The sequence below is a fragment of the Bombus vancouverensis genome, chromosome 10 (genome assembly GCF_051014615.1).
Source record: "Bombus vancouverensis nearcticus chromosome 10, iyBomVanc1_principal, whole genome shotgun sequence".
Lineage (NCBI taxonomy): Eukaryota > Metazoa > Arthropoda > Insecta > Hymenoptera > Apidae > Bombus > Bombus vancouverensis.
This window is the reverse complement of record NC_134920.1, coordinates 218,009-231,601: the sequence shown is the minus strand read 5'-3', so window position 1 is coordinate 231,601 and position 13,593 is coordinate 218,009. Positions and strand designations below refer to the sequence as shown.

The 13,593-nt window shown below is 45.9% G+C and overlaps 2 protein-coding genes and 1 long non-coding RNA gene across 3 annotated transcripts in view; all 3 read left to right on the top strand.

Moving 5' to 3' along the window:
* The window catches only part of LOC143303255 (uncharacterized), a 63,662-nt gene extending 63,347 nt beyond the window's left edge, over window positions 1-315 (top strand). Inside the window, exon 3 of the long non-coding RNA XR_013059387.1 lies at window positions 30-315. This is a non-coding gene — a long non-coding RNA (uncharacterized LOC143303255). The remainder of the gene's footprint in view (window positions 1-29) is intronic.
* A 4,677-nt stretch (window positions 316-4,992) lies between these two features.
* On the top strand, window positions 4,993-6,462 carry LOC117164654 (uncharacterized). The gene has a single exon (XM_076622265.1). It carries the CDS (start codon window positions 4,993-4,995, stop codon window positions 6,457-6,459), a length of 1,467 nt encoding a protein of 488 aa, XP_076478380.1. The 3' UTR covers window positions 6,460-6,462.
* Window positions 6,463-6,627: 165 nt separating this feature from the next.
* Window positions 6,628-10,518, top strand: LOC117165270 (uncharacterized). Its single transcript, XM_033348706.2, has one exon. It carries the CDS (start codon window positions 6,628-6,630, stop codon window positions 10,516-10,518), a length of 3,891 nt encoding a protein of 1,296 aa, XP_033204597.2.
* Window positions 10,519-13,593: the final 3,075 nt, after the last annotated feature.

Sequence of the window (13,593 nt, the reverse complement as noted above, 5' to 3'; positions counted from 1 at the left end):
TGGGATACCAATTCGATCTTTGGTTGCAGATCCGGTACTCTAGAAATTAGCGAAGAAACTCTAGAACCCGATAGAGAAGCAGTTTGGACCCGCTGGGAAGAACAGCGTCGGTTGCAATAAGAGTGGTAGGTGGCCGTGGACGTTGCCCGTTCGGAGGCACGAACGTCGATGGATGGAAGAAAGATCGAGGACAGGAATCACGAGATTGAAACCTGTTGGACGCCTGTTGGAAGTCAAGACAGCTGCAGAAGGATTGCTGGAAAAGGGAAAAGGTTCAGGGATACGGGAAAAGGACGACGTAGCGGGTACACGTGCAATTTCGTCAACTGCTTCCTCGCTTGTCAAATTCGTTCTGAACCGCGAGACGCTCGTCGCGAATCCTTCGAAAGAAGAACTCGTTTTAATCCACGAGAGCGAAGGTCGGTTGAAAGATGTTGATGCGACGAACGCTGGCGAAGAATGGGAGAATCGTGTCATCCGAAGAGTGGTGTCGGCGAACCTCGGGAGGAGAAAGTTGGGACTCTGAAATCGGTGAATGTCGGGGCCGCTGGAACGTGGATTCGCTTCGGAGCTCCGGGGCGGCCACTCGCGAGTACGAACGAGCTCTGATTGTGGCGGTCCTATGAAGAAGCCTGAATAATACAGAAGCAAATCTCCTTCCGGGCCAGCGCGATCACGAAGAACGCGCCTGTAGAACGTTGCTCTGAGCAAGACGCGAGCAGAGTGTAAGAGTGCTTGTGGGGGAAATACACATTCTTAGACCGACTGTTGCACAGAGGGGAAGACAGGACTCCGCAGTCTGGGCCAAGAAGAGGGCGTCTCGTTGGAAAAGGCTAGAGACTAAGCAGAGGGTGGCCGATCAGCCGGTGTTCCATAATTGCACCGCCGATGGGATTCTGGTGGCGGTTTGCGAGGGAAAGAAGGTTTCACGAAACAAAAAGTTCAAAATTGAAAAAGCAAAGTGAAGGCGAGAATGCAAATTAGTCATTCGGAGGATAGAGAAATTTCGGATACGGATACCGATGTCTCGCGGGGGACTTTTACGCGGTTTCGCCCTGGGACTTTGGACGAATTTCGAGGCGTTGGTTGTCTGTAAAAAGCGACGCAGGTAAATAGTAAAGTACCTGTTCGAGGTACAAAGAATATTCGTTGCATCTGGCCGCTGAGATGCAAAGTTGCCGATAAACAGAATAAAGTTGCCGCGATCGACTCGCCCGCCTTTTCACGAGAGGGGGCAATGACGCAAGCATGTGACAGCCACAGTGTGGAACACGAGTATTTGACAGTCGCTGTGTGGAATGCCATTGCCAACGCGAACCGCGTTCGAAAGTTCGAATTGCGCGCACGTGTTTCGATCTCGTCTTAATCAGAAAACTGCATGAACGTTAATCCATTGTATAAAGATGCAAATAAAGCAAGTTATGCCACGGGCACGCAACAATATAAATATAGTTTATGTACCATGATACGAACAATGAAAACCAATATTGCTGGTAATAAAGTTTCGTTGCTGACTACTTAATAATAAAGCTAATCCGCTTTGTGTACACAGCTGACCACCTTTATCCTAGTTAGTTACTCAGTTTTATGAATACCGCAGATTTATTATCTATTCATCGACCTTGATTTAGATTTTCTTTCATCTAATGATCAATTCGTTTTTCAATTGGAGTATTCTATTCTTACCAATTTTCGTTAATTCTCGTCGCAGCATAAAAATTGTTTTAATCCGTGTAATCGCAATTACATCGCCTAACTGCACAATCGACACACGTATTATTTTTATATTAATAATTCGATTCGTTTCGATTTGAGTAAAAGATATTAACTTTTTTCAAAGATATACAAGATTTTATAAATAATAGACGCAAGAAGTTACAAAAATAAGGATAAAAATAGAAAATCTGATACATACCGATTAAGTCGAGAGCATCGTTGGCTTATAAGAATACGAGAAGACCTGTTGTTGCGATAAGATGTAAGTGGACGACGAAGCGATATCAATTAATGGTTCGGAAACACCTTAGGATCGATTGGTGGTTACTGACCAGGTAGCCTGCGCTCGGTATCAAAGAAAAATCTAACGAGAATCTATATCGATATAATTTTTCGCAGCGAATCTCGCAGTGTTAAAAATTCAGAAAGAATATCCTTTCGATCTTATCGGATATTTTTATTCTATTCATTTTCTTCTTGATCGTAATGGCAAAGTATAAATAAAGGAAGATTATATAATATAATAATGGATGAAATCAATAATTTCGAAAATGAAACTCATTTATATCTACATCTATTTTTTGATAGATTTAATTGCGTAATTAAAATCAGTCGCTTCTTTTTATACCTTTTGCCTTTTAAATAAATTTGATAATTTATAAATGGAGGTAAAATAACGGAAATTTTATATTAATTCCGGCGTAATGGTTTGTGAGTAATTTCTTACTAATAACTGGGAAATAATCCTTTCAAAGACAATTTAAAAAACGTAATCATAAAGGGAAGAAAACGGAGAAGGTTAATTAATCATTTTTATCGCTCTTTTACAATCATTGCTTGATTCTTCTCTTATCTTGTCCTTATTCGATACTTTATCTATCCAATTTCCATAAGTAGATCTTTTCCAGAGGAAAAATGGGATCCGCATAAATTATGAAATAAAAGTAAAAAATGTACATCGATGGATTAATTCAGACTGAAATCTATTTTCGATTCAATTTATCAACTCGATTAAATTCCTACGTTTAATTCTCGGATCACTTTATTAATACCATATTTCTCCGCGTGTATTTACTGTATAAATTCTTAGAATATATTATTAATTAAATATAACAAAACTTATTTCCCGTATGCCTGTACGAAAAGAAGATAAGAACAGTTCTACGTGAGAATCTATGGAGAAATATTCAGCGTTCGATAAATCGCTAATTGCCAATTAATTAGTTATCTATTATCCATACACTGGCACGATTGATTCTGTTTCGACGATTCGTACGAGTCGTATTCCCTTCTTTCCCAGAATCAAAGGTTAATTAACCTTTATCGTTGACAATATCGCTACTAATTCCACTCTTCGATTTCATATTGTGCCCGATATCGTCTATCTGGCATTGTTCTTAAATACGGTATCAAGCGCAGAGAGGCGTGACGGTGAATTCGATCGAGCTTTCAGGCGCAAATTGTTAAATTTTCACTCGATCATCGAGCCTATTGTCAAACATCGGCGTGCGGATGTAAGCATATAAAGCGTCACGGACTGGACATTGTTTAGACACCGACGAAAACTGCCACGGCGCAAAACAGAATATCGAAAAATGTAATTCGAATGATAGCGAACAGCTTTTGTTTCTTATTTTCAAATGATATTTTCCATTCATGAAATAGTAAATCGAAAATGAATATATTATATCCTTTCTTCTCAGTTTGGCGATTTATTTACTTCGGGCATTGAAATAATTGTTTCAGAAAACCGTGAAATATTTCTGCTTGTTCGATCGCACAGCATGCGTGTAATCTTTAATTAACTGCGAATAATAGTAACTGTGGCATTACTAATGGTTCCACTCTTTGATTTCGCTTGTATCGTGTACAACGTTATATCGCGTAACGTATTTTGCGAAATCAACATTTAAAGCGGCACAATTAGAACCATTATTATTATTATTATTATTATTATTATTATTATTGTTATTATTATTATTATTATTATTATGTAACGCGAAGTTACAGAATGAGCATTGATCGATGTAACTGTAGGAAAGATAGAGGGATTACGGTAGTATTCCCATATTAAAGATATAATTGGAGAAGTAATTGGAATTCTGCAATGTGTATTGTAACAAAGTATTTAATAAAATATGCATTATTTAAAAATTGATTTGAATGCGGATAATGATGATTGTTACGCCGCGCGACTCTCTGCCTGGCCCAGGTCACACACCACGGGCCAGAAGGACACCAGAGGTCCGCTCGTCCGCATGGCGTACCCTCATTATCCTTAAGCACCGTCCATAAATCATAGATTTACGAGAAAAGGTCCTCTAAACAAAACCAAACATCTGGTCCCGAGGAGTTTCTAAACACTATTGTCTACCTCGGCAGGACAAGGGAAAGTTGTTTTTTGTCACGTACGCGGCAACTTTTCCCCCGTTAATCACTTTCTCTAGAGGGCAGTTAAGACCCTTCGTTTAACCAATTAAAAACGAAGCCTATTCCCTCACTCTCCTAAATAACATCGGCTCCAACAAATCCGATGGTCCCGTGCGCTGGAGGGACCGATCCTTAGCCTTCCACCGAGACAGCATCGTCTCCCAAAGGCACTGATTTCACATCCTTCGAACGGTCAACATCCTTCGAGCGGGTATACACACCCGCAGGTCAGTCACTCACTCATCTCGTACATACGCACCAGTGTAACTATCCTCGTTATAAGTTGTGGAATAAACGGTGACCTAACTTACTACTGTGTAATATTCAATCAACCACCTCTGTTATCCTACCCGAAACAGGGGAACGACTACTTCGCGGCGTCGATTCACCGAATCGTAGCGAGAATTTACGCCTCTCGCTGACGCGTTTTCCTAGCGACCGCGTCTCTCCGCGATCGGTCGTAACATTTGGTCCTTCGAGCCGGATTATCAGTGGCAGTGGATAGTTTTGTCACCCATCCGGTCGAAACATTCGATCTTTCGAGCCGGATTCAGTGACAAGTGAAAAGTGTGGACACGTAACCGGTCGAATCATTCGACCCTCAAAGCCGCATCACGCGTCAAGTGAAAAGCGCACACCAGTGACACCCACTATCATACAGTGCCACGTGAATCCAACATAACCAGCAGCGGAAGCGTTACCCCCCAGCGAGGTCAGTAACGTCAAGGATCGTCACCCTTGAAGAGGTAAAATTCGGTGGTTAAAACGCAACCACGCAACCTCCTGCCGCAACTGGACAATCTTCAACAGAAGTAAGTTATAACCATTCCACTTATCTAACAAACAATGACAACCGGAAACGCAGAGAAAATCACATCCTTGCATCGGAGACGAGGCTTTCAAATCGGTCGATTCACCTCTGTGTCGAAACGACTCGATGAATACGAAAAATCCACACAACCGATTAAGGCCCAATTAACGGCCTATATGACAATGCTCGACGACGCATGGAAACAATATCGATTGTTACAAGAGGAATTAGAAGATCTAGGCGAGATAGACGACGCGCGCGTTTCCGAAGTAACCGACACATATGACGATCTTCTAGTCCGAATACACACCCTCATGGATGATACACCAGCATCGCCGTCGAAATCACAAGGCCCCGAGTCGTCTAATGTCGCCGAGCCGACATCGCTTAAACTGCCGGAGATTCGAATACCCACATTTGATGGTACGCTCGAGAATTGGCAGTCATTTTACGATTCCTTCTCGTCAACGATAGATCGAAACAAACAACTAACACCAGTCCAAAAATTCTATCACCTCCGATCAGCGCTGACGGGGAGGGCCGCGCGAAGTATACAATCGCTAGCCATCACCGAGTCAAACTATGCCATCGCTGTTGACGTACTCAAAGAAAAATTCGACTGCCACCGTCAAATCTGCATGCGCCACCTCGACTTGCTTTTGGACTATCCAAAAATAGTTAAAGAGACACCCGAAGCCATAGACGACTTTCTCGAGACGTTCCAGATAAATATACAAGCGTTAGAGAACCTCGGTGACCCAATCACATCCGACACCGTTCTTCTCAAATTACTTACATCAAAGCTACCCCCAGCCACCATTCGCAAATGGCAATGCACCTTGCCAGACAAGAAATTACCGTCATACAAGCACTTAGTGGATTTCTTGCAAACCCGGACAAACGGCGACAGAACAAGTTCAGCAGTTACCGCGACGAAAAGGGCCTCGGAAGCACCCAACCGTCAGCGACCGAGCGCGCCGCGGGGTCAGGCATTCACCACGACACTCAAGTCGCCGGTATGTCCGGACTGTCGAAGACAACACGAACTGTGGAATTGCGACATCTTCAAAGCGAAATCGCCCAAGGAGCGTCTCGAGACGGCCAAACGGGCGTCGCTCTGTACGAATTGTTTAGTCAAGGGACACGCGCTCAATCAGTGCTCCGCCGGGTCATGTCGCATCTGTAGACAGCGACACCACACTTATTTACATCAAGAGCATGGTCACAGTAGATTACGGACACGGGTGAGCCGAACACCGAGCGGTCGATCGTCGAGCGACCGGTCACCCAACGGTCGATCTCCGCCTAGTTCACCGACCCCGCGGTCGTCACACCGATCGAGACAGGCACCCGCCTCTCCACGAACGTCTCCACGAACGTCTCCACAAACGTCTCCCCGAACGTCTCCGCGAACCTCCCCAAAACGTGTGTCTCGGTCATCGCGAACGACGGCATCGGGATCAAATCCCTCCCCCAGTCGTAAACAACTAGGGGAGCTCTGACGTCCTCAAACGGCTTTGCTAGGGACCGAACCACCGAAGACAGACTCATTGACCTCGCCTCCTTCCGGAGCACTCCACCACGATTTGTTAGTCACCGCGCAGGTCAACATACTGGACAATAGATCTCAACCGATCCGCTGCCGAGCTCTGCTAGATACCGGCGCTAGCATGAACTTCATCACCGAGAGACTCGCCAATTCGTTAAGACTCAACCAACGGAAATGTTCGGTCCCAATCGGAACACTCAACACATTATCGACGACCTCGAAACGTTACATTACGGCCACAATCACCTCCGTTGACGGCACATACGAACGCATCTGGACTTTTCTCATCATACCGACCATCTCGTCTTCGATCCCAGATCAACCCGTGGATCGGTCAACGATACAGATACCCAGAAATCTGCGACTAGCCGATCCAAGATTCCACAGACCTGCTCCGATCGACGTGCTATTGAGCGCCGGGCCAACACTAGCGTCACTGTGCGTCGGCCAACTTGACATCAGTCAAGCAAACGGGACCGACTTGCGTCTGCAAAAAACGCGGTTCGGATGGGTCATCGGGGGGAGCCCAGCCTCGCAACCGCCCGCACACGCATTTCACGCGTCCACGACGGCCTTGCAGGCGGATCTCGCCCGGTTCTGGGAAATCGACGAAGGACCGACCACTGCGCACATTTCGGAAGCGGAACGACAGTGCGAGGAACATTTCCAGAATCACGTTCAACGCACCCACGAAGGGCGATACATGGTCGCTCTCCCATTCAACGAGACGACTCCTTCGCTTGGATCCTCCAGAGCCATGGCGATGAAACGACTAACATCTCTCTGCCGTCGGTTCCAACGAGATAAGAGTTTCGAAGCCGACTATCATGCCGTAATGCAGGAATACTTGGCATTAGGGCACATGACGAAGGTTACCTCGGGCTACTGCACGGACGACGGATATTTTCTGCCACATCATGGCGTGATCAAGGAATCCAGCCAAACCACGAAACTCCGAGTCGTGTTCGACGGATCGGCCCCAACCACCACCGGAGTTTCATTAAACGACGTACTTCATACGGGACCGAAACTACAGGATGATTTATTTCTCATCCTCTTAAGATTTCGATCTCACCAATACGTCATTACAGGCGATATCGAAAAAATGTATCGCCAATTTCTTGTGCGCCCGGAGGATCGGAAATTTCAACAAATCCTGTGGCGCAATGCTGATGGAGAAGTTGACACTTATCAACTCAACACCGTGACATTCGGGCTCTCAGCGGCCCCTTATCTAGCCATCCGCTGCCTCAAGCAACTGGCGGACGACGAGGGGCATCGGTATCCACGAGCGGCGACAGTCTTACAGCGAGACTTCTACGTCGACGATGTTCTCACAGGAGTCGATACAAGGGTCGAGGCACAATCATTGAGAACGGAGCTCACAGAACTGCTCAAGCTAGCCGGCTTGAACATTCGGAAATGGGCATCGAACGACCGGGAACTGCTACGAGGACTTCCCGAGACGGACATAAACGATAAGCTGCTACTAGGCGAATCACAAACCTTCAAGACACTGGGTGTTGTTTGGAATTCCTTCGACGATTCGATCCTATACTCTGTCAAAATCAATAATGCCGAATCTCGAATTACGAAGAGAACAATCAGCTCCGAAATCGCCAAGATCTACGACCCTCTTGGCTTGCTGGCACCAGTAATTGTGCGAGCTAAGATGTTGCTCCAGCGACTCTGGACACTAAAAATTGACTGGGACGAATCCTTACCGGCCGACATGCACACGGAATGGAGCAGATACTACGCTCAGCTGCCATTATTGAACAACGTGGAGTTCCCACGTAAAACGATAATCAATCCCGCAGCGGAAATTGAATTACACGGGTTCTGTGACGCCAGCGAAAGGGCATATGGAGCATGCGTTTACCTTCGCACGGTCACCCTGGATGGTCATGTCTATACACGTCTCCTCACTGCGAAGTCGAAGGTAGCTCCGCTCAAGTCACTAACCATTCCAAGGCTGGAACTGAGCGGAGCACTCCTTCTCGCGTCACTAGCCAACACGGTCCTCCAAGCCTTAACAATCAACATTGCTCGGACCGTTTATTGGACTGACTCCACAATCGTTCTACATTGGATCAACACATCACCCCACACGCTGAAGACCTTCGTCGCTAACCGTGTGACAGAAATCCAACGGACGACTCACGCTGCAGATTGGCGCCACACTCCCACTACCGACAACCCGGCAGATCTCATATCTCGAGGCCAACTACCCGAAGACTTCCTGAAAACAACCATTTGGCAACACGGACCAGGGTGGCTTCATCAACCTGAAGAACACTGGCCAGCGTGGAACCCAGTACCGTTGAACGAAACACCAGAGCAGAAAAGGGCAACCTGCCTGTCCGCGACTCCGGCGGACCACAGCATATTGGGAAGATTCTCCTCTTGGCCCAAGCTTATAAGAACTGCCGCTCGGTGCCTTCGATGGAGACAAGCCCGGGATCGAGGCAAACCTCTGACCATACACGAATTGACCAATGCACATAACCGATTAATTAAACTATTGCAAGCCTGCTATTTTTCAGACGAAATCCGTGCTCTCCGGACAGATAGAAACTCGGCAGTGAAGGGGAAGCTCCAAAGACTCAATCCATTTCTGGACAAGGACGAGATGCTGCGCGTCGGAGGCCGACTCAGTCATTCACCAATGCCTTTCCACCAGAAGCATCCAATAATTTTACCCAAATCCTCAGTCACCGCGCTCATAATCGAGCATGAACACCTCCTAAATCTCCACGCCGGAACGCAAGCTACCTTGTACGCCCTAAGGAGATCGTATTGGCCTATCGACGGCCGCAGTCAAGTTTGGAGCACGCTGAAGAAGTGCGTCCGTTGCTGCAGAGCCAACCCCCCTCCAGTGGAGTACATAATGGGCGACCTTCCAGCGGCGCGGATCACAGAGTCACGGCCATTTACCAACGTCGGAATTGACTACTGCGGGCCGTTTTTCATCAAGGAACGAAGGGATCGCAACCGACGCAAAATCAAGGTATACGTAGCAGTCTTTGTGTGTCTTGCAGTCAAGGCAGTCCACATCGAGGTGGTCAGCGATCTCACCAGCGAGGCCTTCATTTCCGCTCTGCGAAGATTCATCGCTCGCCGCGGACTCTGTGCGACAATCTACTCCGACAACGGTACCAACTTCGTTGGTGCCAACAACGAATTACAAGAGCTCCGAAATCTCCTGCAATCCGACGATCACAAGGCAAAGGTCCAGTCCTTTTTAGCCGACCGACGGATCGAATGGCACTTCATCCCTCCCAACTCTCCTCATTTCGGCGGGCTGTGGGAGGCTGCAGTGAAGTCTTTCAAACGACATCTCCGACGTGTCGTCGGTAACGAGCTCTTGACCTTCGAAAACCTTAACACCCTCATCACCGAAGTCGAGTCTATCCTCAACTCCCGTCCGTTGACGCCGATATCTTCTGACCCAAACGATCTCCTCGTTCTCACTCCCGGCCATTTCCTCATCGGAGATTCACTGACCAGTCTCCGAGAACGAGATTTCAGGGATACGCCATCCAACCGTCTCTCCTGCTGGCAACATATTCAGAAGCTCAAACAACATTTCTGGCGCCGGTGGCATCGAGAGTATCTCAACGAGCTACACATCCGGAACAAATGGAGCAAGGGCAGTCACGACATACGAGAAGGCACCATCGTCCTTCTCAGAGAAGACAACGTCCCCCCGATGCAATGGCCATTGGGTAGAATCATCAAGGCCCAACCCGGCGCGGACGGCATCATACGCACGGCTATCGTTCGAACAGCGACGAGTACTCTCGAACGGAGCATCAAGCGGATGGTACCACTACCAAGCAGAACGACTCCAGACGACTCAGAACCAATCGACAGCCCGAAGTCGGATACGAGATCCACCCGATCAAGCACCACTTCAGGAGCTGAGGGAATCACAAGGAACGCTACCGTGCATACGGCAAGTCACGGTCACGACATCCAACGGTCATTCTCCACCGAGGGTCATTACTAAGAGAATGCGATTCGAGCGGGTCATCGGGGGGAGTCCAGCCTCCCAGGCAACCTCAAACCGCCGCACCGCGCTTGATGAATCATCACCAAGCATCACCGACGTCCCCTGCGACGATCCCTCCTGGGCCGAGGTGTTTAACGACACTTCCAGAAGCAAGATTCACGTCACTTCTTGGGTCGTGAATTTCACCTGGAAATCGCTCGGCATCGGCGAGGAAGACGGCGATCCAGACTACAAAGGGGACAACGTGCCATCCAGGCAACGGGCCTTCGACCGTATCTTCGAAGTCACCCTGGCGACAACGGCCTCATCCAGACTACCACAAGTCATACGGCAACGAGCATCTTGGAACGACGTGCCACGCAGCGCGTCCTACCAACGAGCCAACCCGATCACGCAGAATAAGGACAATCAGCAATCAACAAGGAGTCGGGCGGCTGCTCCAATTGACTCCACCTTTAATGAAATTTTGATCGGTACCCTCTCAACGGGGGGAGGATGTTACGCCGCGCGACTCTCTGCCTGGCCCAGGTCACACACCACGGGCCAGAAGGACACCAGAGGTCCGCTCGTCCGCATGGCGTACCCTCATTATCCTTAAGCACCGTCCATAAATCATAGATTTACGAGAAAAGGTCCTCTAAACAAAACCAAACATCTGGTCCCGAGGAGTTTCTAAACACTATTGTCTACCTCGGCAGGACAAGGGAAAGTTGTTTTTTGTCACGTACGCGGCAACTTTTCCCCCGTTAATCACTTTCTCTAGAGGGCAGTTAAGACCCTTCGTTTAACCAATTAAAAACGAAGCCTATTCCCTCACTCTCCTAAATAACATCGGCTCCAACAAATCCGATGGTCCCGTGCGCTGGAGGGACCGATCCTTAGCCTTCCACCGAGACAGCATCGTCTCCCAAAGGCACTGATTTCACATCCTTCGAACGGTCAACATCCTTCGAGCGGGTATACACACCCGCAGGTCAGTCACTCACTCATCTCGTACATACGCACCAGTGTAACTATCCTCGTTATAAGTTGTGGAATAAACGGTGACCTAACTTACTACTGTGTAATATTCAATCAACCACCTCTGTTATCCTACCCGAAACAGGGGAACGACTACTTCGCGGCGTCGATTCACCGAATCGTAGCGAGAATTTACGCCTCTCGCTGACGCGTTTTCCTAGCGACCGCGTCTCTCCGCGATCGGTCGTAACAATGATTTCCAGATACACGTTACCTAAATACACGTCTAAAATGCAACGAAGGAAAAATTCGCTAAATTCGCTTTATAAAGTGACTTTATTCTATGGAGCTATTCTAGAGATATTTGACGAGATTTCGACTGAAATACCCGGTCTAGTTTCTAGATAATATGCGTGTTACATTTGTACGCTTGTATAATCGATTGGGAAAGACGCCACTTCCCGAACGAAAGTACGTCTACTGTCAGCATAGAAGATACGTTGATAGCCTGGATATTTTATAGAATAAAGAATAGATTATATATTTCAAACGATATATATTTTTCTTTTTTTTAATCAGAGAGCATCGAGATTATTGCGAAAAAGATGGCCAACGTAGCGAATACGAAACAGAATTCTTTGAAGAAGAAAAACCCAGTAAAAATAATATATAAAATCCTTTACTAACGATGAGAACTAAGTAGATACTTACAATTACGATTCGATATGAACGACGCTATAATATACGATAGTAAAACCATCCCTTCGTCAAATTCGTTTTCATTAAATTTCTTAATAACCGTTTCTCCAAATAACGACGAACGGTACTACTTAAATTTGAAAAATCCTACAAACAGAGGATCGTAGAGAAGATGATGCAAAAGAAATTGCAAAATATTAAAAATCGCAACGACGTGAAATGAAAAAATCAAGAAGATGGTTAAATTGATACTTGGTTTCTCTTTCATCGTTCCCTTTTCCAAATGGAAAGATCGATTGGCTCTATTCGAGTAGATATCCGAAAGATTTAGGACATATTTGAAACGCAGCTCGCACAAAATTTCCTTTTTCGCTGGGACATAACCTCGGAAGCCCAAGGGAACTTCATGGAGAAAACGCCCTGCCCTAAGTGATGGAGTGGCGCAACAGACCGGGGTCAGTAAATACTCCTATACAGATAACCCAATTGCGGCTGCTTGCTTCGAGAAAATCTATCATTATCCTTCAATAATCCTTCTTGTCGTTCACGACTCAATTAAATTGGATAAACGATGATGGGCTTGCAAGCTTTATACTTGTTTAGCATATCATCGAGCGTAATCGTACGCGATACGAACATCTTTTACATCTTATTTTTACTCTTGCGTTAACGTGTTACGGATAATATTGCCAATATCGATCATAAATTTTTTATATTGTAACTAGATTTTATGAGTTTTCTTATTGAATCAATCGAATTGACTATTACGTAGCGTAGATTATTGCCTAGGTAAACCTTGAGGAACGATCTTGTTATCAAAAACATTCTTCAGCTTCTCGAAATCGTTGATTTTTAAATTGTAAGTTAAATAATGTTCTTTCGAATCAGCGTAAATACTTCCGCCGACTTGATTCAAGCAGTGATATTTAAAATCGACGCGACGTTTTAACGAACAAAGCTAAGCCACGTGTACTTCAATTACGATATACTATAGCCAATCTTTTAATGGACCATTTGGACATATTACAACAAATTTTGCTACTAGTCGTTCGTTTTGTCTCGTGATGTGTATACTTTGGTAAAATTCAACCGGGCCTCGGTCTTCTTACACGGTAATTTACCTACGAATAATATTAATAAATCGACAAGTCACATGTCGTAGATTATAGACTTCTTGTTCGTAATTCCGTAATTTTTCATCAAACGAGACAATCAAATAATTTATAATTTGTAAAATTTACTTATGAAATTTCATTTATTTCGTTATTAAACTTGTGAACGCGTTATGCAGGATATTTGTCATATCGATATTAGTGACTTGTAACTTGCGATTTCGAAACTTTCCATTAACAATATTAATTCGATCGTACGGCAGGACTCTGCCGACGTATATCACAAATTCGATGCTTTTCA

What these genes read in the sequence shown, in the direction of transcription:
- LOC117164654 (XM_076622265.1), top strand. Translation starts at nt 4,993, where the DNA reads ATGACAACCGGAAACGCAGAGAAAATCACATCCTTGCATCGGAGACGA.
- LOC117165270 (XM_033348706.2), top strand. Translation starts at nt 6,628, where the DNA reads ATGAACTTCATCACCGAGAGACTCGCCAATTCGTTAAGACTCAACCAA.